Source organism: Panthera tigris, chromosome E1 (assembly GCF_018350195.1).
Source record: "Panthera tigris isolate Pti1 chromosome E1, P.tigris_Pti1_mat1.1, whole genome shotgun sequence".
Classification (NCBI taxonomy): Eukaryota; Metazoa; Chordata; class Mammalia; order Carnivora; family Felidae; genus Panthera; species Panthera tigris.
In genome coordinates, this window is record NC_056673.1 from 9662475 (window position 1) to 9688667 (window position 26193).

Below are 26193 nucleotides of genomic sequence, written 5' to 3' on the forward strand. Positions count from 1 at the left end.
TTAGTTTTATCCGTTTGGACCGAGTCTGCATGACCACTCCGCAGCCATTTGAAGACAAAGCGTGTCCTTCAAGTCTTCTCTCTTGTAAACATCCTGCGTCCTCAGCTGTTCACGCTGCTGGTTCTGAGTGTCCCTCCGCAGAAAACCACTTTATTTAGCTTAGCCTCTCAGTAAGTTCTGAGAAGTGTGCTCTGCCCCAGAGGCATCACTGTTCAGGAGTGTAGATTGTATTAGGGTGTTGGGCAACGAGCACGCAGTTAGGATATAGTGCCCTTCATACGAGCATAAATATCAGGGTATCTTGATGCGCTGCTCTGGGTCCGTACCTTTCCTTTGCTGTACTTTTGTTGGAGTCACTGGCTCCAAGTCCGTGTTGTGCCACTCAGTTACTTTTCCTACCCCAGCAGTGTCTTCCTGGATCTCTGTTCAGTCATTCAGCATTCATCCGTAGATGCGATCAGTCCACCGGGTGAAGATAGAATAACAGTAATGGCAGGCAGACAGTTACGTCGTTATAGCCCTGGGCACTTGGAAGCATGTACAAGGCACTTAATCCTCACAGCGGCCCTACACCCTCCACGGTGTAATCGTCTCCGTTGTGCAGATGAGGAAACCTAGGGAGGTTTAAGAACCCGTGCACACTGCCTAACTGGTGAGTCATGGGGCGGTGGCCCCACTCTGGCGTGCCAACACCGTCTCTGGCGGTGTGCTCGCTGGCTTGTAACAGTTCTGTACTCACAGCATCGTCACCCACGTCGCTGGTGGATACTCAGTAGGATAAAGCTCTGTGGCATCCAGACCTTTCCCTTTGGGTTGAAAGTCGTACTTCTCCATCTTTTCCTCAAGTACCTCCAGTGATGCGGCGAGATTTGTCGGATCTGGGTTTTCCGCAATCTGCTTTATTTCTGTGATCTGCGATCTACTAGTCTCCCGACCCTGTCAAAAGAAAGGAAATTGTGGGCTGTGAACTACAAACTGCCAGGTGGATGTGTGTTTGGATCTGACGCTTTATGATTAATAAAGGTTGACCATCCGAGAGAAAAAAAGGGTGAGCCCAGTGTCAGTTATTGTTGTGAACTCTCTCTTTGGAAGATAAATATTTTAGAATATTGGCCAGCATTGCTATCAGGCTTACAGATATCCTTTCTTCTTTAAAAAAAATGATGACGTTTTTCTGTCTCATCACGGGTTTCATCTGTGACTTACAGAGCGTCAAATGTCACCAACAAAAATGTGGTGCTCTCATCTTCACATTCTCTCAGAAGGCAGAGAAGAATCAGAGCGTGGAGACCTGCCGATTCTAGAACGGCCAGTTTAGAATTGTTCCGTCTTTGAGGGGTTTTCGCTCATCCTCTCTAGTCTTGGTCTCGCCTCATTTTAGTGGGAAAAAAATTGTTTGACAGATGTCAAGCCACATGTGACTTGAAGCCCACTTAACAGTGTTGTCTTATATTTTCTTTTGTCCTCAGGCAGTAGCTCTCTCATTCATTCATTCAACAATTAATTATTGAGCAGGGTGCTGTGTTGGGCGCTTTTACAATGACAGATGGTCTCTACTCTGAAAATGTAAAATGAAACAAGTCCCTAACTTTAACAGAGGATAAAATGCGTGAATGTCTTAATGCAAGTACAAACAAAATTGCTTGGGGAATTTTTTGATCGCAGGAACTCTTTTCGATTGTGGGAAGGGACAGTTGAGGAACTGTATTAAGGAAGCAGTGGGCTGATGGGTCCCCAGGGCACATTCCGTCTTCCCCAGGAAGTAGAACCGAGACATCAAAGCCATCAGCAACCGAGACCACTTTGTTTCACCTTGGAGTCTCTCGATTAATTCAGCGTTCCCACCGAGGACATCAGTGATTTTGTTCTTCAAAAACCGTAATGCTTTAAATTTACTTGATTTGATCTTCCGCAAGCCATTTTCCCCTTCTAGAAATATTCTCTTCTCTTGGCTTTCAGATACTATGTTCTCCTGTTTTTTTCTCTTCTACTCTGGACATTTTTTATGTCTTCTTAGCAGCTCAGTCTTGCTCTGCCTGACCCTTGAATGCTGTTTTCCCAGTGCCGTCCTCACGCACTAGAACCTCTGAATCCTCTCACCCGCTCCAGGGGTGTAAGCTGTGTGCTGAAAACTCCCAGATTCGTGTCTGAAGTGGGGTTCGGCTTTTCCCATGAAGTTTCACTTGCATACCTTTGAGGACCTCTGTCTTCTTGTGAATTTGGCTTCTTAAGTGTCTAAAAAGGAATTAACGTTCTACCTCTGCACACGGAGAAGCACGTCACCCCCTCCTTCCCTGCCACACTTCCTCCACTAGCTTCTTTCTGGGCAGCCCTCCCTCTGCACCTCTTCCTGTCGAGTCTGCCTCCTAAACAGCTGTCCCTTGTCGGTCTTCCCTGCCCGTTTCTGAGTGGTTATCACGTTCTTTCACACACGTGTGCCCGTCTGTTTTAAGCCAGGGGTCCTCACACTTGAGTATCGATCCCTGTGCCTGGAGTGCTCGTTAAGCACGTGAGCCACAGGCCTTGGGACTCGAGGAAGTTGGCACTTTTACTGAGGCACGGGGGTGGTTCCGTTCTGACGGCCTCACAAAGTACCACGCTAAACTGTAAGCTCCAGAGGGAAAATACACACAGGATCGTAGTGTTCTCACCGGTTGAAAAATACGAAATCATCTTTATCTGACCATTTTGATCAGTAAGAAGGTGATTTTATGATGTTTCCACCAAATGCTTAATAAATATTTGTCGAATGAATGAATTCTATTCCAGAAACTTTTGTGTATTCGTCACTCCACTGTTTCAGGTTCAGTTTATTTACTGCAAGTTTTCCTGACCCATGAGTGGGGAGACGGTCACGGTTTTATATAGTTCTTCCCGGAGATTTTTGTCCTCCTTCCTGTTGCCAATTTAAAGTTGCCCCGATGAAGGAAGTTTTTAGTTTCCAGGCACATGCAGCCCGGCTTCGGAGAGCGGCCTCCTCTCGGGGGAAGAGCCCATCCTGCTGCGGACTCCCCCAGAGCTCCGCGTTCTGCTCTGGGGCACACCCCACAGCCTGCTTCCCTCTTCTTTCTCTTTCGAGTTCTCAGCAGCAAGTTGGAAGTTGTGGTGAGAACACCATTCACGTTCCCAGATTCCTTCTACCTCTGTCTCGGCGCTTTCTAGGTAGTTCCCAGGCTGTCCCACCTGTTGTTCATACTGCACAAATGACAAATCACGGGCTGCTCCTGCGCCTGTGGGAGTCGCTCCCGGTGAAGCATAGGGAAGCCCACGTTTTCATGCTGTTCGTGGAGGGGTCTGCGGCCAGGCTGCCTCAGACTGGCTGGCATTCCCGGGGCTCATCCCAGAGGCGTCTCTCCTCTGGCAAACTGGACCCCTTTCCTATTGGTGTTTCTCCGGCAGTGCGAGCGCTCTCTTCCTCCTGTGGGCACGTGGCTCCTGTTCAGATTTTCCCACATCCAATTTTTTGTTGCTTGATTTTTTTAAAATAACTACTTCTTTATCTTAACTGGTGAAAAATAAGGTTGGGATCATGGGAAATAAAAAGGTTAATTTCACTGTAGGGTTTGAGACTTTATCTCCTTCGGTGTACGTGATCATCCCATCTCAGTTAACTCAAATGTTTGTTTAAATACAGCAGCCGCTCAACCAGGAACTGAGATCTTTAATCTGCCAGCAGTCACTACCTCAGGTAAGAATCAAAATGTGTCCACCCGATACCCAACGAGTACCGACTGCCCAGCAGGGGCACTGCTCCAGTGTGCATAAATGTAGTCGGGGAGGAGACAGCGGCAGTAAAAAGGGAGCCGAGCTTCACTAAACACTTGCTGGAGAGGTAACGGAACAAAGAGAATCAAAACCACTAAAGAACAGTGTAGAGACGAGGGAGCTGAAAAGAGAAAAAAACGGGGAACTTTAAGAAAAGTGGCTGGACCCATTCATTTGGGAAAGGAAAACTCCATTTGCTGGAGTTACTACTGGGGGATTTGGGCGCCCCTGTGTGGGCTCTCGGGGTGTTGCGGGCAGCTGGCCCGGGGCTGTGTGTCCCGTGGGCCCAAAGGCCGTTTCGAGTCCGCTGGTCTCTGTCTCTTCGTCTGCTGTTCGGAAATAAGCAGAAATGGCGTGCTGGTCTCTTTCAGGCTCAGTTAGCTCTAGAGGTCATTCTTTCGCTGATCCTGCCAGTAACCTCGGTCTGGAAGACATCATCAGGAAGGCGCTCATGGGAAGCTTTGACGACAAAGTCGAGGAGCACGGAGTCGTCATGTCCCAACCTGTCGGCGTGGTGCCCGGTGGCGCCAGCACCTCCGTTGTGCCCAGTGGGGAGACCCGCAGAGAGGAAGGGGACCCGTCACCTCATTCAGGTAAAGTGTGTTCACTCTTGTGCCCTTCTGCTGCCTTTCCCGAGAAAACGCCATTCTACGTCCAAGTTGTAATGCGTCACCAAGACGTTTCATTTTGTGTGTTCCCAGAGTCCCCTCTTAACGGTTTTACTTAGTTGTTTTTTTTTTTTTTAACCTGCTCAGACATTTTAGTAACACAAACAAATTTTAAAAGGATGGAGATTTTTATGCAGAAGTCACCTTTGAGTGTTGGGTTTTTTTCTTTGCATCTAGTCCTTATCTGGATCGACATATTTTAACTGTAATACAAGTGCAGGTTCCTTTCTGCTTTTGAATAAAAGGGACTTACTATTGTAATAAAGAGAACAGGCTCAGCATTAAAGAATTTTAAGCCATAGAAGAAGGGGGGAAAAAAAAAAACCCTTCAGATCACATCATCCAGAAAGCTAGTGTTCTTGTCTGATAAGCATCATTTTAGAAGTATCTCTGTATGGACACATAAAAGGCCAGATAGACATCAGAACCAGTCATTCATACGTCCTGGTAAAAGCAAGCACACAAAAAACTGTGATTCTAAGCTTTGAAACCCCTTTTTCTTAATCTTTGAGAACTGGGATCTCTTATGCTTAAAAATTTACCGGCAGGTCAGCAGTATTTCAGGTTTAGTTTAGGGTTTTTTCCTGTTACCCTCAAGCAAAAGATCTCACTAAGGTGAAGAAGATCAAAAAGATCAGAGGTTCTTATTTATTTACACCCACGTGTATTTTATGGCAACGTGGATTCACTTCCTGCTCTGAAGGATGAGCACAGTCTTCCCCTTTCTGCTCTTACCTCCTGATTTGTATTGATTTACCTGTGCGTGTATTTGAAGGTGGTAACATTGGTGACGGTCACCCACTTCAAGCAATCCTGGTCATGTACCCCTTCTGTTGAGGCCTTTCTTTTTGGTACTGTTTTCACACTCCCTTTTCTCTCAGAGGCTGCTGTCCTCCGAGACTGTTCCCGCTCAAGAATGTCTTCTTGCTGCCTTGATACTTGAAAGGACAGTGTGGCACCTTTCTCAAAACATTCCATAGACACTATTACATTTCCCCCACTTGGCATCAATGGTTGTGTAAGAAGGCGGCCAGATGTCCCCTTTTTTGGCAGGTGACAGTTTATCTGCCTGAAGCCTCTTTGCCTCAATTTGAAGAAGTTAATTAGTTAGTATGTTGGCCTTCGTGCTGTGTCAGACTTTCCTGACCACAGGGAGGCTGTTTGCACCTGCAGGTGGATTTCTACACTCCTGGAAATGTTCTATTTTGCCTCTTTCGTTGGGCTTATCCATCTCAAAAAACACAATTACATTTTTGCCAGCTAGTCTTTGTCCTCCAGATCTGTTACCTTCTAGTTCTTTTAGTCATCTTAATCTAATTATTTCAGTCGTCTTCATCTGTTGCTTTTACTCTAGCTCACATTTTCCTTTTGTGCTAACGCCCTTTTTGTCGTGTCTGTTCTGATCCTTGCCGTATTTTGTTTCCTAAGCTTTTCACCTCTCCTTTTTGATGATGATCTGTTCTTTACCAAAGGAGCCCAAACTGGCTTTGTGTATTTTGAAGTTTCTCTTCCAGAAGCATCTTTTCCCCTCGTCCCATTCGGTTCTCTTCCTGACCATCAAGGACTTGCACTTCTTTTCTGTGCAGATAGTTGAAGGGGTTGAAGTTGCCTTCTACCCACTTTTTTCTGGGCGCCGTGGGACTCGGGGCAGGGTGAGGTCTCAGGTTCTGCGAGGCAGAGGAACACGTCTGCTGCTCACCTGGGCTCTGTTCTCTTCAGACATCATTTCCATGCTTTGTTCTAGAGCCCTGTCAGGGGCGTCCCACTCCTGTGAACTTCTGTAGACCAGAGCCTGGAACAACAGGCCGCCAAGACTTGCTGAGCTTCTGCCGGGGACCAGTAGCATGGCCACCAAGGGGCTTCTGTTCCACGCTTTTGGGCATAAAATTTCCTTGGGGTGGTGTACGGATTCCTCTGCTTCTCTTTAAACTGGCAGGCAAGGAGGTAGTTAGGATTTAAGATTTTCGTCAACCTGCTTTAATTTCCTTAGTTTCTGTGCTCCAAGACCCGGAAAGACATGATGTTCCTCTCAGAAATTTAATTTCCTTGGTTACATGGTTTTCAAGTTGATGGCATGAGGACATACCCCTTTTCCTTTAGTTGCTACAAGTAAATTCTGGCTTTTAAATACTAACTTTGAAACTTCACTGGGTCCTAGGATCTGGGTTCTTCGCACCGCCTGCCATCCTCCCGCTTTCTCTCAGCGGCATATAACCCATCAGCACTTGGGTAGGTTTTTAAGTTGAGAACATAATTACTATATGTCAAGAGTTAATTTATTTCACTTTTAGGAGGAGTTTGCAAACCAAAGCTGATCAGCAAGTCAAACAGCAGGAAATCTAAATCTCCCATCCCTGGGCAAGGCTTCTTAGGAACTGAAAGGCCCTCTTCCGTCTCCTCTGTACATTCAGAAGGGGATTACCACAGGCAGACACCAGGGTGGGCCTGGGAAGACAGGCCCTCCTCAACAGGTGAGGAACTTACTGCTAGAAAAGGAGTCGTAAAGTCCTTTTTTATCAAAGCCTTGGCTAGTGCTTCTAAAATCAAACTTTGGAAACCTCAATTTCCATTATTGTATCAGTAGGATTCCACTTTCCAAAACAGACACTGAATGCATGGAATCTTAAAAATTTACAGAACGTAAGGTCTGATTACCACGAACAAAGGAAGAGCTATGAAAACATCTCCGTTCCCCCACTTCTGTATTGTGCTGGGAGCCAGCACCTGCTATTTGCAAAGCCACGAAGTCTGTGATTTCAGTTCTTCCAGGAACCACACCTGAGAGCGAAGGGCCGCTCCCAGGCTTCACCCTTAGCCTCTCTATAGACATTCTTAGAGAAGGTTCTTAGGGAAATATTAAGAAATCAAAATAAGAAATGGAGATAGTGTAAAAAGCCATCTCTATTGCAGGCTCACTTATATTTACACAAACTGATGAAAAACCGTGTTCTAGGGTATTTATGAATGTTTTCCTTTTTGTGCTTGCTTGCTCGTTAAGCTTTCTTCTCGAATCTAATAACCACAATACTGGTTGTCTTGAAAGGGAACAGGCTTTGCTTTTTTGTTGTTTAAATAAAACTGGGATTACCTGGTGTAGATTTAAGGGTCTCGGAGAATCGTGAGCCATCTTTTAGGAGTTAAATACATGTACGTCAGTGGAAAATGTCTGAAATGTGCTCTCCCCCTTATTTACGTATAAACTTCCTATGGATATCGTCAGCATAACTGAAGGCCTTTGCTTCATAAAACTCACATCACGTGTGAAGTGATTGTGCTCTAGTTTGACAACTTCTAAACCAGTAATTGTTTCCTCTCTTAGGGAAGGAATTTAATTTGTGAAATCCCTTGATAAAATGGCTATGTTTTCTGTCTTTAGAGTTTCTTAAGCTGTAAGAGGCTTTCTGGGGACAGTTGAGACCAATGTAGAAAGTGGCAGGAGGTAGCAGTGCTGTCGTTAGGTGCACATACCCTCTTCCAGATCTTGTACCTTTTAAATCTGCCCAGAGACCCAGCAGCTGACCTGCATCCTGCTGCCCTGTGACCTGCTGCAATTCCTTGTCCCCTCATCCTCTGAGCACGTACTGCTGCATTTATCATTAAGAGGCCAGGAGTTCTTGGTGTAACCAGACTCTTCGAGCTTAATATGCAGTTTTACTTGGATTCTCCATGGAAACACCTGGTTCTAGAACTCACTGAAAGTTCAGCCCTGAGCTTCCACTTCCGGACTTAGCAACCCTAAGCTTGCACTTGTGTCCTCCGTCCCTTCTAGATTCTCACCGGATTGGTGCCTTACCATAGGCTACAGTCTACGTGGTGAAACCCTGGCCCTTCTGTGTTTCATTCTGCTCCCGGTGTCACAAGACCATTTCAATAGAATAATCGTGTCTCCCTCCACCCCGTGGAAGCTGTAGGGAACAGCAGCTGTGCTCATGACGGTGAAAACAGTTTTTCTTTTGTCAGGCTCGACTCAGTTTCCTTACAACCCTCTGACTATGCGGATGCTCAGCAGTACGCCACCGACCCCGATCGCGTGTGCCCCGTCCTCCGTGAACCAAGCGGCTCCTCACCAGCAGAGCAGGATCTGGGAGCGAGAGCCTGCCCCGCTGCTCTCTGCACAGTACGAGACGCTGTCAGATAGCGATGACTGAACTGCGCCCAGAAGGGGTCTCGGTGGGGCCAGGGTGTAGGACAGGGAGCTCTCGTTTTTGGCGGTTTCATTTTTAATGGCAGGTCAAAAGCCTTTCGTCCTAGGACTTGTGCCCAGAGACTTTTTAAGAGAGCCTGGACCGCAGATGATGAAGAAATGATGGGAATTTATTTGGAGAGTCAAAAGGGGGGGGGGGGGGTGGGGAGGGACGGGGGACTGCCTCGGACATAGGCAGTTCGGTGGATTATTATAATAGTGAAGGGTTGAAATGTAGAGTTTTTAAAAAGTGACAATTCTTGTTCTTACATCTGTTTGTAAAGAAAACCATAATGTCTTTAAATCACTCTTCTGTAAATAGATTACCTTTTTTGCAGTGTTTCCCCTTGCTGTAGTATCTGGTGTACTTATGTTCAAATCAGCGCATCAACTTGGGGGGTAATTTTAAAACAAAAAAACATCGCACCTATCTTTTTAACCCTTGCCTTCTCAACAACCTCATACAGCCCAGTTACATAATGTTGGCTGTCACGGGCATTGTACTTTTATCTAATTTTGTTTCCTCTAAATTCAGATTTCCAGCGATGTTTAAAATCTTGTGGAAATGTTTAGATTTTTAACACAGACCCTATATAAAATCTGTACATTACGTTTTTGGGTCAAAGGTAGGAGAAACAAAATTCTGCCATACTGTCAATTTCCAGTGCAGGCTTTAATTTTTTTTTTTTTTTTTTAAATTAGTGGCACTGAAAAATATTACTGCATGGGTATGTTATAGTTCAGTTTTTAAAGTTTAAAAACAAAAGGCTTATTTGAGGCATACCTCACTGTTATGCACACTGGTAACTTAACCGTGGCCCTAAATATTCTTTTTCTCCTGCATTTGATGCAGCCCAACAGAGCTTTTGTTTCGAAATAAATTGGACTACCCTGTCCATAGCCACATAGATCATGTGTGATTCAAGGCTCTTGATGTCTCAGGTTTCAGAGGAGTGGGTTGCCCTGTATTATCGGTTGAGTTAGAAGGTAACGATCCGTACAGAATCTGACTCTTAGCTTTGCCTTGTGCTGTGTATCCCAAAGCCTCACTTCCCTTTCCCCATGTGCCAGTGCTTACTCTTACTCTCCCTGTGATTCCTCGTGGGCAAGAGTTTACTGGTGAATCTTTCACCGAATCTCAAGGAGCAAATAATTATGAAGGGGTCAGTTTCACCCTTAATAATTGCTTATTGAACTGTGAGATTATTTTATTTTATTTTACTTTACGACTTCATAGTGCTGCAGCATCCTTCAGCACGTGGATACTAACTGTTTTGGAAGGATGCCACTGAAGATGGGAGAGGCAGAGGTCTCTCGGGATGATACACGTGAGCACTTCATGGACTTCTAAGTAGATCTCAACTTTTTAACAAAAGTATGCAAGCCTCTACAGAAAGCAGGTGTATGGGAACCACTGACTGCCTCCTTTGTAACGAGATCCTCGCATCACCCTCAGCATTGGTGTCTGATCTTGATTTTAATAATGAGGACACGGGCTCTGTCCTTTGCCTACATGGTTAAGGCCTTCACTCTTGTTACTATTCTACTCTTGTCTTAGACCTGAAGTCCTCACAGTAAACTTGAGAGCAGGTTTAGTGATCAGATTCCTTCCACTTGGAAAGCTGGCACCACTTGATGATATACATAAAATTTTCACGTGCGTGAAAAACCGTAACTAAATGTTCTAATTGACAGTTTTCTGCTGCTCGTAATGTCTGGGACTTTGTTAATAATCTGTGTCAGCTGACCCAAAAGAGATGATCATGATTATTTTTCCATGACCCTGAAGGTCTTGAGCTATTCCAAGTCAGCACAGTCTTTGAGAGTAGTCGGCTCAGAGCCTAGCTTGTTACTGGCGCAGCTCTCCTCGAGGACCCGAGAGTGAGTGGCGCTCCCCCTTTGCCCCCTCCTCGCAGTGCGTATGTGTTTTCCTATGCCATCCGCCACCACCTGGAGTTCAGAACGGGAGAGAAAGTCCAGGACCGTTTCTTAGTTGAGAACAACGAGAGGACAGAACTCTCGCGGGCTTACCTATGGAGCCAACCGTCTCGGAGGGAGGACGTCCACCTCGGCAGGACTGAAACGGCAGACAGCCCCGAGAGTGACAAGAGGACTTGAAGTCGGCTGAAACCAAGGCATGACACTCTTTGCAGGCTGAGATTTCAGTGTTCCGAAGCTGCATCCTTCTGCATGATTTTTTTTTTTTTTTTAAGCACCCCAGGATCTAAATTAAAGTCTTCCCAATGCTGTTAATAGCAGCATTCTGACAGCCAGATCTCCAGCGCATGTTTATCATGGGAAGTAACTTGGGTGTGCGGGTTCCAGTTTTTAAATATTTATGCCCTGAAAACGCTGGTGACAGTTCAAAAATTTCTACTATGCTCTTTTTAACAATTTACTTTTGAACTCAGACCAGTCGGCAAAGGGATCGCCCTTCCTGCCCTGCTACCTTGTTTTACAACTGTGCAAATGAACTCTCATGGAGACACCCACAGGAAGAGACTGTCTTCTCTGAAAACACCTATAGTTTTTCCAGCACCAGGACGGGACCGTGAGTGGAATCACTGTGGAGATTGAAAAATTCTTAAATAAAACCTGGAGTCACAATCCTTACTTTCAGCAACCCCTGCAATTGTGAAAAAGCAAAAACAGTCTCCACGTAGGTGAGTAGTCCACTAGTTGACGGTAATTTCTCAAAAATCACCAACCAACAAATTAAGACTGGGTGGCACTGAAACTCAATCTCATTTACATTCTAGTTTCTCATTAGACTCAAAGGAGCTAGCTGGGTGGTAAGAGATGAGCTTAGAAAGCAGGAAGAAATTTACATCTGCAAAATAGAAAATTTGCGTCTTAGTCTAATCCTGGAGGATCTGGACCTCAGGATTTCTAGTATTTTGTTTTTCTTAACTCTTTAGTGAGTTATTTTTTATGAGAAACTCAAAGATTACGGAATACAATGTTGTTGTAGAGTCTCTAGTTTATTATGAAAGGATTCTTCCAATAATATGTACACAGAAACAAAAATATCTGTTTACCATTCCCACTCACACCCCCCACCCCCCAAAGGCTTACCAACAATAACAGTGCTCCTTCATGGCACCTACAAAAATTGCCTTTGCCCTAGGCCAGGGGCTCTTTGCAACACTTCTGAGGTAAAAACCTCCATCTGCCTATCTTGTATGTATATACTTGATACGCTATGAGGCAGTGTGATAAGGCTCTTTGAACACAGTAGTAGTCTATTCATTTAGGGTCATCGGACAAAATACATTCTCCCATGGCTATGAGACAATCTCATTCGTTTCCGACTTACAGATGAGGATACTGAGACCCAAACTCGAGAAGCCTGGACTAAGATCCAGATCAGTGATCCTTCCACTGTATAAGCAGAACATATGAGAACTACTGGGGAGATTTTACATATTACACTTGTTAAGGCCCGACCCTGAGACAGAAGGTTTGGGGGTGCAGCCTGGGCATGTGCAGAGGACTCTGTTCAGGGACCTAGGCTGCAAAGGAAGCGGAGTCCTCAAACAGCATTGACAAGTGTTCATATCCTTCCTTTTCCCCCCTCTTTCATAGTCCTATATAACCAGATATGAAGACATACAGTTTACTTTGATTTATAATTAAACGGGTGTATTTTCAAGGGCCTACTTCCTACTTTAAAACTTCATGCTGGGCGCTGGCACAAACCACGACAATGCTTTTGCTCCATTATGCATTAGGTCCCACACTGAGCTTCATGAAATACATAAGAAAAATAACTCACCATAATCCCCCTTTGCCATGAGACAGTTCTGTTCTTCCAGATATTGGTAAAATAAAAAAAGGTATAGCAAATCAATGGATCAAAATCGTAGGATAGAGATGCCTGGCTGAATCACCACACCCACCCCGAAGGCCAACTGGCCCATCTCCATCTACAGGTACACTTAGACCAGCACGACAGCACCACACCATACGTTACGACAGAAAGCATCACTTGACATCTGTCCTTAGAGGTCAACATCAGCCAGGGGTGAAAGGCGTCTTTCCTTTAAAGAACAAAAGCGGCAGTGCGTACAACTTGTCCTTCACCACAGCTAACTGACGAGACGTGAATATCAAGGAGAAAGGGTTTAAGCCATTGGTTTGGGTGCCACTGAGACTAGAATAACCACTGTTACTTAAAATTCCCTACAACAAAAAGGGATTTAGCGCTTCATAAAATTAAGTGAAAGGTCTACTTTTTCTTGACAGCTCAGCCAGCTCTTCCCTGATGTGCTGTATAGAAACCTCATCTCTTTTCAGCTCTGCTTGCTTCAGTGCTTCCTGGTAGATCTCTTTTGCTTGTGCATATCGTTCTAAAATAACCCAGAGAGAAGGGAGAGTAAAGAGAAATGTAGGTTTTCAAAGTGATTCTGAAAGATTCTGAGAGCAAGCACTAGCGACAGTTCAGGTCTAACTTGCTGTGTGCTCGTTAAGTGACAGGCTGGCCCTGCCTCCCCTGTGACACGATGGCTCGCTCGGAGAGGCTGTGAGCCGGCCTAGCTGTAGAGCGCCAGGGCAGCGAGGGCCGGGGCCCTCCGGTGCCCTGGGGCCCTGACTCCCATCAGCCGAGCACGTGGCTGATGGAAATTTTCTTTAGCTCCATGTGTTCGACGGGCTAGTGCAGGACGACACAAGTTACGTGAACTGAACCCAATGGTACTTCAACCAAACACACATCCTTTTTAGTACATTCAGCCAGCCTTTGAATCCCGGAGCTTCCTGACTGCCCCTCGCCCTCCCTACAACCGTCTCACAGCTGCAGAAATCCAGTGACCCCTTCCCTCAAGCAGGCCCGGCAGGCTTCCACTGCCCCCTACCTCTGTGCATCAGAATTGCAGCGAGATTACTGAGCAGCATGTGTAGCTCAGGATGTTCTATCTGTCTCGCCAGATCTGATGCCTTTTGCACATAAACACAGGCCTCATCAAAGCGGCCCTGTGCATCCAGGGTGGTAGCCAGGTCACTCATCAGCACGATGGTCTACACACAAGAGAAAAAACAGCCATTTTTTTAAAAAACAGCCACACGGATTTAACATTAATTTGGAGTCTGGTAAACTGTGGATATATGCTTAAGAGTTCACGTTTCCTAGCACGTTCCACAAAAATGAAAGACATCAGCCTTTAACAAACTGATATGTATGTGTATATATACGTATATATACATACATATATATATATATATATATATATATATATATATATATATATATATATATATAAAACAAACACGTATATCATTCACATTGTATGGGGGACGGCACCAGTTTGGCTCTCTGGAAAACAATACAAATCTACCAAGTAGGGAACAGGATATGACTTATTAATCTAATCATCAAACTAGAAGTACCAAGAAAAAATACTAAACGGCAAGATGAAGCTGTAACGATCTCCTGATTCGGCAATCCTGAGAAGCCAGCCTCCAGGGCTTTATTTAACGTCATCCCTACTGGTGACTCTGAGACTCATCGAGAAGAACCACATATATTACTGATTTAGGAAGATTCCCACTAAGAGTTTTTAAAATTTTGGTACTAAGAGAAGCAGACCCTACCCCCTCCTCTCAGTTCTAACACTTGGTGGTTTGAATTCCAAGTTTGTCTTCTTATTCCTCAGTAATATTCCATTAAAGGGACTCTAACCTAAATCCCTTTCCTGAAGAGAGTTCACAGCCCAACAAGTTGCCCTGCCCATCGACCTGAACCTTGGGATGTGTTCAGTCCAGTTAAAATGCCTGTGTCCTGTGCTGGGGGTACCAAGCATTCTGACAAGTGGTCCAGTTCTTCCTTCTAAGAATTTAATGTGAGAGACGAGAAAGACAAAGTTCAACGTGTTCACTGTTCTAACAGCGCTGCACGGTGTGGTTTAATTCTACGTCCGTGGTTTTTACTTTGTAATGTAGTCCCTTTCTCCTTTCTGCCCCCCCTCCCCCAACTTCCCCTGGCATTTTACCTATGCGGTGAGGGAGACAAGAATCTTCATGCATTAACCTGTTCCTCTTAATGATTCTTACTAACGTTCCTTATTACAAAATACTGTGCCATGTACCCTCAAGGCCTGGAAGCTCACGGGTGCCTGGTTAGACCTACCTTTTATAAAGGCTGCTCTGCTGGGTGAACCAAAATGCAGGCAGAATGCTCTGGATAACTGATTAGAGGTCTCAAATCCTTTGTTTTGTTTCGTTTTGGTTTGTTTGAAGTAATCCCTACACCCAATGTGGGACTCAAACTCTCGACCTCAAGATGAAGAGCGGCGTGCACTACTGACTGAGCTGACCAGGTGTCCCTCACCCCCTTTAGGAAACAAGCAGTTGGGGGCGGGCAGAGGAGGGAATACCTAGCACCTAGCAGCATCTGCTGCTGATCTGCTCCCAACGAGGGTGGCATTTCACACCCGGAAATTCTAAACCTTTGTTTTACAGTTCCCCTCTCTGTTTTCCTCCCTTACCTGTGGGTGTCTTTCTCCTAGTATTTCTTCAGAAATCTGCAAAGCTTTTTCATACATCCTCTGTGCCTGTGCCGGCTGCTTGGAGAACAGAAGGTAGCGGGCATAGGTGTCTAAGCACATGCCAAGGAGGAGGTGGGTGTTGGCTTTCTCTTCCACTAAGAAGGAAATAAGAGCATTGCTAGCATATAACGACAACATAGAAAGTGAGGCAGAGAACTGGCCGACCTTTCTTAACATTTTGCTTGTTATCAAGGCCCACAAATATTTTCACAGTACCGGACCCCCTGAATGTTACACAAAGGTGACAATTTAGGTGGATTCTCATCTAAACTGGTCCCTAGACCCAATTTCAATGTGTGCAGGAAGGCGGGGAGGTCCCCCCACACCAAGAAGCAATTCTCAGACACCAGCAGGTGTGCAAGAATTCACTCATTTGTGTGTGCAGAGATAGCATCAGACTCCACAAGGGTTCAGTCCTCCTAGACCGCAGCCCCTTCCTCCATCAGACACCAGTCATAGTCCTGTGCCTCTGACCTCCAGCTAGTGATGGGAGTGACCGCCATGACCCCCTCTAAGGACACCAACTGCAATTGCGGGTTGTGACCTGTGCTTCTCAACAAGTGGCTGTAAATCTGAGGGTCCTGAGAAACCCCTCCTTTGGTTACATTAATTTGCTAGAGCAGCCCACAGAACTCAGAAAAACATTTTACTTGCTAAATTACTGTTTATCATAAAAGCCTAGCACTCAGGAACAGCCAGATGGAAGGGATGCACAGCGCAAGGGATGTGGGAAGGGGCGGAGCTTATATGCCCCCTCCCAAAGCACCAACAGTCCCCACACCTCCACGTGATCTTCAGCCCAGAATCTCTGTGAGCTCGGCCTTCTGGGTTTTTATGGACGCTCTATTACATAGGTATGACTGACTGAATCATTGGCCATTGGCCAAGGATTAAATTTACAGCCCCTCCCCCCCTCCACCAAGGTCAGGGATTGGGACTGAACTTCCAACCCTCTACCTTCACAACCACCTTTAGGTGTGTCCATTCACATAACAAAAGACACCTTTACCATTCTCGACACTTAAGAAATTCCAAGGGTTTGGGGAACTCTGGACAAACACCAAATAAAGATGTGAAATATATTTTGGTCATGTGAATGATCAATTATATTTTAAAATCACAATACCACAATATCCATTTAAATGACGAACTTTGCCCCACATTTCAAGTAAGACCTTAAGTCCACATATCAAAGCATGGAGTATTATTTTTAGGTTGAAATTGTATTTAGTAGAAACAGGTAAAGATCAATTCCAAGAATGAGTTAACAAAGTATAGGGCAAATGAAAGAGTTTTCAGGTGCAAAAGTGGCAATGCAGTTAGGAACAGAAAACACTCAGAATCCTGAACTAGAAAGTCACAAGCCAAATTGAAAAAACAGTTCATCCACTTTTTGAAGAATAATAAAGGCTGCAATGATTATCAACTCCTGACAAATTACAGTACTGACTACACACGGTCTGAAAACGAACAAACTTCAAACATCTAATGCCACATGAACTGGAGAACACGATCTCAAGAACAGGAACTTGCACGAGACTCAGAAAAGAGGATACAAATAATATAGAGATGGTAATGACAAGGAAATTCTGCAAACAGCTCTGCTAAAAGTAAATGTTTACAGAAAGGGCTTAAAAAGAGAGTTTACCTCTGATAAACGTATGTAACCGAACCTTTACACACTCAACTGACGGTGGTCAACTGGGTTTATTCACCAGCAAATTCACGTGAACCCCCTTTCCTTCCCTATTGTCAAAGTTGCAGAAAACTTACAAATGGCATACAGAATGTGAAGACGACGATGTAACCAAAGAGCGGGATGACCAATTATTGAAGAGAGAGTTTAAATAGGACAAAGTAGTTGGGGTGGATGAGAATAGATGTTGACACACTATCAGAGGGTAAAAGTTAAGAAACGATGCAAAGCAGAAATCCGAAGTTACTTACTTTGACTTAATTATATGCAAAAGGTATATAATCATGTTAAAATCAAACTCGAAGTACTTTTAAATAGGTCGCCTTACAAATATATTTTTAAAAACCTTAAATGAAAGTTATTTTCCTAAATATCAAAGTATACGCAAATTTGTGGATAAATATAAGCAATATAAAAACGCAAACGGAAAACGTGCAGAGCCCATATTTCTCCATTGGAAGGAATTACTGAAACAAAGTATCTAACTATGATACTTTTAACTCTTTTAAAAACGCTGAGCAAAAGCTTATATAACCAAGCGGCAGTTTGACATCAATGGTTCTGTGAGATAAAATGAGAAAAGGTAGTTAAAAATGAGAATAATGAGACAAATCTGTGTTCCCTCCAAGTACAAAGGTCCAAGACAAGAAATTTTTAACAGAAGATTCAGAACTAAAATACATGTTCTTTGAGAATATTTAAAGACAGAAAATGTTTACCACATACCAAAAATATCACAAAACAATGTAGAATTATTCCAATTCTAGAAATCCTATGCGTGAAAAATGACTACTGACTCATATTTCTGGGATTTCTATTCTCTTTAACTAGAATGGAAGAAAACATAGTAAAGCATTTTCGAAATAATGAGATAAAATTGTAGCTATAATAATTTCTCACTGTTAAGAAAACACGCATTCGAATTCATATCGCACACTATGATATGAAAAATGAAAATATTTTTTGGAGAATCTACTTCTCTAAAAACAAGACTAAGAGAAATAAAAGGCTCCATAATAAAACCTGTAGCATTACAGCCAAATAAAGAGATATCATCATGGCTTTAATAATGTACAAAAAAGAAGAGCACCTGGATGGCTCAACTGGTAAAGCAGCTGACTTCGGCTCAGGTCATGATCTCACGGTTTGGAAGTTCGAGCCCCACAGCGTGCTCTCTGCTCTCTGCACGGATCCTCTGTGCCCCTCTCTTCCCTCCCCTGCTTGTGCTTGCTCTCTCTCTCAAAAATAAACAAGCATTAAAAAAAAATCACGTACAAAAAAAGAGTTTCTTTTCTAAGCAGTAACAATATAGTTTCTGGGGACAGCTGGGAGGCTCAGTCATTTAGCCATCGGACTCTTGATCTCAGCTCAGGTCATGATCTCACAGTTATGAGATGGAGCCCCATGGTGGGCTTTGCGCTTGGCAGTGAGGAGCCTGCTTGGGATTCTCTCTCTCCTCTCTCTCTCCCCACTCACGCTCATGTGCACACTTTCAAAATAAACTTAAAAAATAATTTCTTGAAATATTAGTATAAAAACTGCTAGAAATTAGACAAGAACAAATCAGCCAATAATAGCTGAGAAATACACTGGGAATCTGAGAGGCAGGTCATATTTATTTCTTCAAATTTAAATAATTCTTTTTCTCAGATTATTTCTAACCAGACAAAAAGACAACCTACTTCAAATCAGTCCATGAAACAAATAAGATCCATCACAGAAATTTTTACTCAAAATATTAGCAAATGGAATTGTCAGCTGCACTAAGAAAACAACCAAGTAGCATTTATTCAGGGAAGGAGAATGGATCGGCATACTTAATGTATCAACATATCAAATTAGATGTGCATAAAAGCAGACTACAAAGCAATTTGATAAGATAGTGGTTCCAACAGAGGCTTTTGATTCCAGGAATAATGACTAATGATCTGAAAACCCTTTTGCTTCAAAAACGAGATAAAGGACATCCTTTTACATGCACAGCTGAGCTCCCAAAAGAAGGAAATCCCAAGGGGCAAACAAAAAGAGTAAACTAAAATCCAGAGTAGAAAGTATGGGATTTAACAACACAAAAGCCCAGTTTCTGTAGGTTTTGTGGAGCAGCTTGAGTGTCTCTGTAATCCAGAATTGAGTTCTTGGGGCACCTGGATGGCTCAGTTGATTGAGCGTCTGAGTCTGGATTTCAGCTCAGGTCATGATCTCAGTTTGTTTTGGAGCCCTACATTGGCATCTGTGCTGAGATTGCGGAACCTGCTTAGGATGCTCTCCCTCTCTGTCCCTACCCCACTGTGTGCTCTCTCTCAAAAACCAACAAACAAACTTTAAAAAAAAACAAAAACAAAAACAAAAAAAAACGGGTGTCTGGGTGGCTCAGTCGGTTGAGCGTCCGACTTTGGCTCAGGTCATGGTCTCACGGTTCCTGAGTCTGAACCCCGCAACCCCACATCACATCAGTCTCGCTGTTGTCAGTGTGGAGCACGCTTCGGATCCTCTGTCCTTCTCACTCTCTCTGCCCCTCCCCCCCACTTGTGCACTTTCAAAAATAAACATTTTAAAAATAAATAAAAATATTAAAAATAAAGGAATTGAGTTCTTCAGCTTTTGCAAATCAGAGAATTACATCTGAAGCCCCTTGCATAAAACCAGAATGACCCTTGTCGTAGGTTCTGTCTGCCCCCTCCCCCACACCCTCTCCCTACCAGGGACCACGAGGAAACTTGCATGGCCCAGCCTAGGATCTAGATGGAAAAAGGACTACCACAGAAATCTCCAATCATAGGCCTGTGCCACATGGAGCTTGGTGTCTACATTTATCTATTCATTTAGGCTTGGACCTGAGCGCCTGAAATAAAATCATTCTCATCTTACAGCTAAAACCCTGCTGAAAATGAATTTATAATCCAAACGTAGTAAGCATGAAAATCCACCATAACTGAGATTCAGCACACAACAAAGGAGGCCTCACCCTCAATAATTTAAAAAAAAAATTTTTTTTTAACGTTTATTTATTTTTGAGACAGAGAGAGACAAAGCATGAACGGGGGAGGGTCAGAGAGAGAGGGAGACACAGAATCGGAAACAGGCTCCAGGCTCTGAGCCATCAGCACAGAGCCCGACGCGGGGCTCGAACTCACGGACCGCGAGATTGTGACCTGAGCCGAAGTCGGACGCTCAACCGACTGAGCCACCCAGGCGCCCCAATAATTTTAGATAATCAACAAATCCAACGACATAAACTAAGTGGGTTTAAAATAATTACTTATATGTCCAGTATGATCCTCCTCAGAGCCCTGAACTTGTGTCTATACTTTTCTTCCTTCAGAGACTGCCACTTGGCTTATTCCCTCCCATTCTTCAGGTTTCTTATCAATCAGACCTTTCCCAACCCTACGCAACAGCATACAGCCCCAACACATTCCCTGGACACACATTCCCTCACATACACATCTACAGAGCTCTCAATCGTCTTTGGATACATCAACCATTTACTGGATAGTGTTTTATTTTGTTTTAGAGAGAGAGCATGAGTGCGGGAGAGAGGCAGGGGGAGAGAGAGGCCAAGCTGGCTTCACACTCAGCACAGAGCCCGATACAGGGCTCGATCCCACAACCCTGGGATCATGACCTGAGCTGAAATCAAGAGCTGGATGTTCAACCATCTGAGCCACCCAGGCGCCCGTACTGGATAGTGTTTATGATGGTGTTTTTCCTCCACTAGAAATCAAGCTCCAGGAGGCAGCAACTTTCTTTTATTTATAGCTGCCTCTCAGTGCCTAGTAATGTGTCTGGCACATAATAGGTATTCAATAAATAATTTTTTGGATGACTGCCTGAGTGATCAAATAAAAAGAAAGAATTAAATACATAAAGGTACTGAACTAAAGATGGAAAAGACATAATGAAACTAAAAATTACAGAATTCAATGACACTGGCGCTCCAGGAATCTATGAAATCTCAACATAGAGACATCATCACAGATCAGTGAGAAAAGGGTGATCAATAGCTCTGAGCTACAGGCCTACCCATGAAGGAAGGAAAAACTATCACTACTTCACATCATATTAAAAATTCTATGTGAAGACTAAATGTAAAAGAGCCAAATATTCAGAAGAGACTATCTTTCTGACCTTAAAAGAAGTATTTTATTAAGCAAGACACAAAAGACACAAATTATAAAGGAAATCTCAAAAGAGTCTATTACATTCAAATTTTAATCTCTGAGTGTGAAATATCCTCACATGAAAAGACAGGGACACAAAAAGATATGTAGCCTACAAAATATAAATTTGAGTATTTTGCTCAAATACATAAAGAACTCTTATGATCATTAAGAAAAAGACAACCCTTCAAAAAAAATAAGCAAAGGATATAAAGAGACAATTTTCAGGGCAGGAAATCAAACCACATTGGTAAGCAATTTAATTCCACTCTTAGGTACGAACCCTAGGGAGTATCTGACAGGCAGGCACAGAGACACAGGTCCCAGAATGGTCAAAGAGGTATTATTTTCCACAGTAAAACATGAAGAAGCTTCATGACCACCTACTGAGAACCACAGTACGTTCCTCCAGTGGGATACTAGACCACAGTGCAGGGAATGAACCAATCAGGGCTATCTCTAGCCTGTATCACTCCTTACCCCTCACCCTCTGCCACAATGGACCAATTAGAGGGAGTCACCCCTTCTAGACAGATGCAACCCCAGCAGACATGTGCTTTGACAAGTAAACAGGCCTTTGTGACAGGAAAATTGATGCTGTCGTATCAACATCGATAAATCTCAATGCCGTGTGAAAAACTGCAGAAACAAGTGTTCAGTATGATACCATTCATATAAAGTTTAAAAACACACTAGCCCCACTATATACTGTTCACTGATACGTGCAAGTGTAATAAACAGGCCTAAGAGTGATAAAGATCAAAACTGAATTCAGAATAGTACCTACACCAGATAAGAGTCCACCGAGGTTTAAAATTAGAAAAAAGAATTCTGAAGCACACATGGTAAAGTACTTAGACTTGACAAAGCTAAGGGGAAGGTATACAGGCATTTGTTAAAGTTGCTACACTTCATTTTTGCTTGAAACCTTTAAAAAAATTTTAGAAGACAGGCACAGAACTTTTCTGAATAGTAAGACAGTAATATGGAACATACACTGGAGAAATTCCCAAAATACAGATAAGAAAACTGAGGTAGAGGGAAAACATAAAAGATAGAGAAGAGACAGGCTAGTATATCGGTAAATCACATGCCTGAATAAAGGACCAGACCAAGCAGAATTAAAGCAGGAGTCAAAAATGTACTAGCAGCTCAAGAGAGTGGAATCTTAGAAATGAAGGTTCATTACAGACTAGGTAGTGTTCAGAAAGGGACTAAGCCCCCTAACCTTATGCTAATAAAACTTCCAACTCCTACAAAGCAATCAGGCAGGAAAAAACAGGCTGTCTCCAAAAGCCAGCAAAGCAGTTGGCCGCAGAATTATCTGCAATAAATCTCAGTAAGTCAAAATTCCAGACTGTCGAGAAAAAACAAGTGGGGAAAAGGAAAGACAAAAGAATGTTAAATTGTACTCATCTCATCTTATAGAAGAAACTGAAAACGATTTTCTTCCTGAGCTAAATAGGTCTTATAAAATTTTTAGGTTACCCCTAATAGAACTGATTCCTATGAAAACCCTGAACCTGAAAACTCTACGTATGCCTTCCTTCCAAACAGTGAGTGGAAGTTGAGTGAGGAAAAGACCCCTCTAAGAGGGACCTGAGACCAAAAGAAGTAACAAAACGGAAAGCGTTTTTTAAAATGCAAAAATTAAACAAGTATCACTCTCAATACTAATTTTACATACGCTTTGAGATTCTGTATCATAAGACAATGACATTCAGATTAGGCTTAAAAAAATCCAAACACAGTCTTCTACAAAAGACACACTAAAAACAAAATGACTTAGAGAAAGTTTAAGAGTAAGATATAGCCAAAACGTAAAAGTAAAATTTATGACAATACCTTAGGTAGGACAAAAAAAAAAAAAAAAAAAGAATAATTTTTCAGATGAAGGGATCACTCACAATGAAGATACATATCTAGAACTGCTTAAACAGGAATAAAAACATGTATGAAGAAAAAAACCAGAAAGCCAAATCAACAAGGATATAGGACTTGAACAATACTATACGCCAACTAGATCTACCCAGCATGCACAGAACATTCTACCCTACAATAAAGGAATGCGCATTCTTCTCAAATGTACATACAACAGTCTCCGGGACAACCATAAAGTGGGCCATTAAAACTAGTTTCAATAAATTAAAAGGACTGAAATCATACAAAGCATGTTCTCTGACCACAATGGGATCAACTTAATCAACAACAGAGGGAAATCGCGGAAATAAATATATGAAAATTAATCCACACGCTCCAAAATACCCAACGGATCAAAGAAGAAATCACAAAAATTAGAAAATACCTTGAGATAAAGGAAAATGAAAACACAACACACCAAAATTTATGGGACGCAGCTAAAGCAGTAGAGGAAAATTTATAGTTGTAAACTCCTATACTGTATTAGAAAAGAAAGCTTTAAATCAACAACCTAATCTTTCACCTAAGAAACTAGAAAAGGAACAAAATAAAACCAACCCAAGCAGGAGAGATAAACCAAGGAGAAACCAACAGTCAGGAAGGTCCTACATAAATTGGGAGTGGTAAACACAATAGGGAGGAGCCAAACTATTTAATAAGTACATCACAGTCCAGCAAACTCTTCCACAGTAAGTACTTAATGAGTGCTAGCCACCCTAATTCCCCTAACAACTCTACACGGTAGACATAGGTTCTACTGCTATTCCTGTTTTACTGATGAGGAACCCAGAGGAGAGAAGTCACATAACCTGTCTGCAGGTACACTGTGAAGAAGCGGGAGAGCCAGAATTCAAACTCAGGCTCCAGACTTTGAACATTCATGACAACAAATACACGACCAAAATGACTTCCACTTTCCCAAAGTGTTTTATCTAAACTATGAAAATGAATGAAACTTTCAGGTTGAGGAGAGGAAGAGAAAGGAACAGTGTAAAACCTCTTGAAGACAGAAAATAAATCCATGAAATTAAGAATTAGGAAAGGAAGGGGCGCCTGGGTGGCTCAGTCGGTTAAGGGTCCGACTTCGGCTCAGATCATGATCTCGTGGTCCGTGAGTTCGAGCCTCCCCATCAGGCTCTGTGCAGACAGTTCAGAGCCTGGAGCCAGTTTCGGATTCTGTGTCTCCCTCTCTCTCTGACCCTCCCCCGTTCATGCTGTCTCTGTCTCAAAAGTAAATAAAGGTTTAAAAAAAAAAAAAAAAGAATTAGGAAAGGAATATGATCTCATAACAGAATACTGTCATTTGTGCTTTAAAAATATAACTCCATAAGGGCGCCTGGGTGGCTTAGTCAGTTAGGTGGCCGACTTCGGCTCAGGTCATGATCTCAGTTTCTGAATTCAAGCCCCGCATCAGGCTCTGCTTAGGATTCCGTGTCTCCCTCTCTCTCTGACCCTCCCCCACTTGCACTCTGTGTGTGTGTGTGTGTGTGTGTGTGTGTGTGTGTGTGTGTGTGTCTCTGTCTCTCAAAAATAAACATTAAAAAAAAATTTTTTTTAATATAATTCCATAAAGTTCCTTCTAGGAAAACATAGGCCTCCAAACTTCTTTCACCCATGCATTCAAGATATTGAATTGAATTATTTATTTATTTTAAAATAGGTTCCACACCGAACGTGGGGCTTGAACTCTCCACCCTGAGATCAAGAGTCACATGCTCTGCCAACTGAGCCAGCCAGGAATCCCTATTCAAGATGTTTTTTTAAATTTTTTTAATGTTTAGTTGTTTTTGAGAGAGAGAGAAAGACAGAGTGCAAGTAGGGGAGGGGCAGAGAGAGAGGGAGACACAGAACTAGAAGTAGGCTCCAGGCTACGAGCTGTCAGCACAGAGTCCAACACAGGGCTTGAACTCACAAACCGTGAAATCATGATCTGAGCGAAAAGTCGGAAGCTCAACCAACTGAGCCACCCAGGAGCCCCTCAAGATATTTATTAACATCATGTTATTGCCACTGACCTAGACACTGAAATCAAATCAAGAAAATGGAAGAAATTTAAATGTGTGAGTAATCAGAGAAAGAACAACAAGACGCCAGAGAAACCCTTCTAAAGTAGATCTGGCCCGTATGGTTTCCCAGATCCTACCAGGAATAGATCACTCCCATGTGATATCCCATACCTATTCCAGAATGGCAAATAGAGAAAGCATACCAACTCATTTTACCACATTCATAAAATCCTGTGATGACAAGCACAAGAAATATACTATGGATTTCACATAAGAAAATATATGTAAAGTTCTAAATAAAATATCAGCATTAAATATTATCCTGAAAGTACACTTAACAACCAATTAGTAGCAAGCCTGGTTTGCTCTAGATATATATAAATAAGGGGCGCCTGGGTGGCTTGGTCGGTTAAGCGTCCGACTTCGGCTCAGGTCACGATCTCGCGGTCGGTAGGTTCGAGCCCCGCGTCGGGCTCTGTGCTGACAGCTCAGAGCCTGGAGCCTGTTTCGGATTCTGTGTCTCCCTCTCTCTGTGACCCTCCCCCGTTCATGCTCTGTCTCTCTCTGTCTCAAAAATAAATAAACGTTAAAAAAAAAAAAATTTAGATATATATAAATAAATCTATTTATAATTTGGCACCAAATTAAATATAAAACAAAGTTGTCCAACACCACTATTATTTAATGTTGTTCTGCGGTCATAATCAATGAACTAAATTTAAGAATGGTGGGGAGGGGGTGCCTGGGTGGTGCAGCGGGTTGAGGGTCCGACTCTTGGTTTCAGCTAAGGTCGTGATCTCACAGTTCGTGGGTTCAAGCCCCACATTGGGCTCTATGCTGATGGCACGGAGCCTGCTTCAGATTCCATCTCTCCTTCTCTCTGCCCCTCCCTCACTTGTGCTCTCTTGCTCTCTCACTCAAAAATAAATAAACTTAAAAAAAAAAAAAAGATTAAGAAGGATGGGGAGAAACACAGAAGTAGATCTAAAAGGAAACACCATGATTTCTTAAATGTAAAATTATACATCCAGAAATAAGAATATCAACTGAAAAGCAAATGGTGCAGTAAAGTGTCCACTGGAAAACAAATGTAACAAAATACCTGTCACATCTACATGAAAAAACCTGTAAGAGTCATGCCAGGGTCCTCAATGGAAAGACTCCATACAGGCATGCCTCACCGTATCACACTTCACTTGACTGCACGTTGCAGATGGTGCGTTTTTTACAAATTGAAGGTTTGTGGCAACCCT

The 26193-nt window shown here is 43.1% G+C and overlaps 2 protein-coding genes across 18 annotated transcripts in view; one reads left to right on the top strand and one right to left on the bottom strand.

Annotated features, from left to right (window-relative positions):
- The window catches only part of NCOR1 (nuclear receptor corepressor 1), a 158723-nt gene extending 149941 nt beyond the window's left edge, over positions 1–8782 (top strand). For 15 of the 16 annotated variants that reach the window (XM_042967734.1, XM_042967733.1, XM_042967735.1 and 12 more), the window contains 4 exons: positions 3635–3688; positions 4137–4358; positions 6725–6904; positions 8394–8782. In XM_042967734.1, the coding sequence (XP_042823668.1) occupies positions 3635–3688; positions 4137–4358; positions 6725–6904; positions 8394–8581 (644 nt within the window). In that variant the 3' untranslated portion in view covers positions 8582–8782. The remainder of the gene's footprint in view (positions 1–3634; positions 3689–4136; positions 4359–6724; positions 6905–8393) is intronic. The other variant, XM_042967744.1, reaches the window with a different exon arrangement.
- TTC19 (tetratricopeptide repeat domain 19) overlaps positions 1–26193 on the bottom strand; it is a 52469-nt gene that overhangs the window by 11005 nt on the left and 15271 nt on the right. The window contains exons 8-9 of one of the 2 annotated variants that reach the window (XM_042967751.1): positions 15099–15253; positions 10648–10740 (exon numbers count right to left, since the gene is read on the bottom strand). In XM_042967751.1, the coding sequence (XP_042823685.1) occupies positions 10648–10740; positions 15099–15253 (248 nt within the window). The remainder of the gene's footprint in view (positions 1–10647; positions 10741–15098; positions 15254–26193) is intronic. The other variant, XM_042967750.1, reaches the window with a different exon arrangement.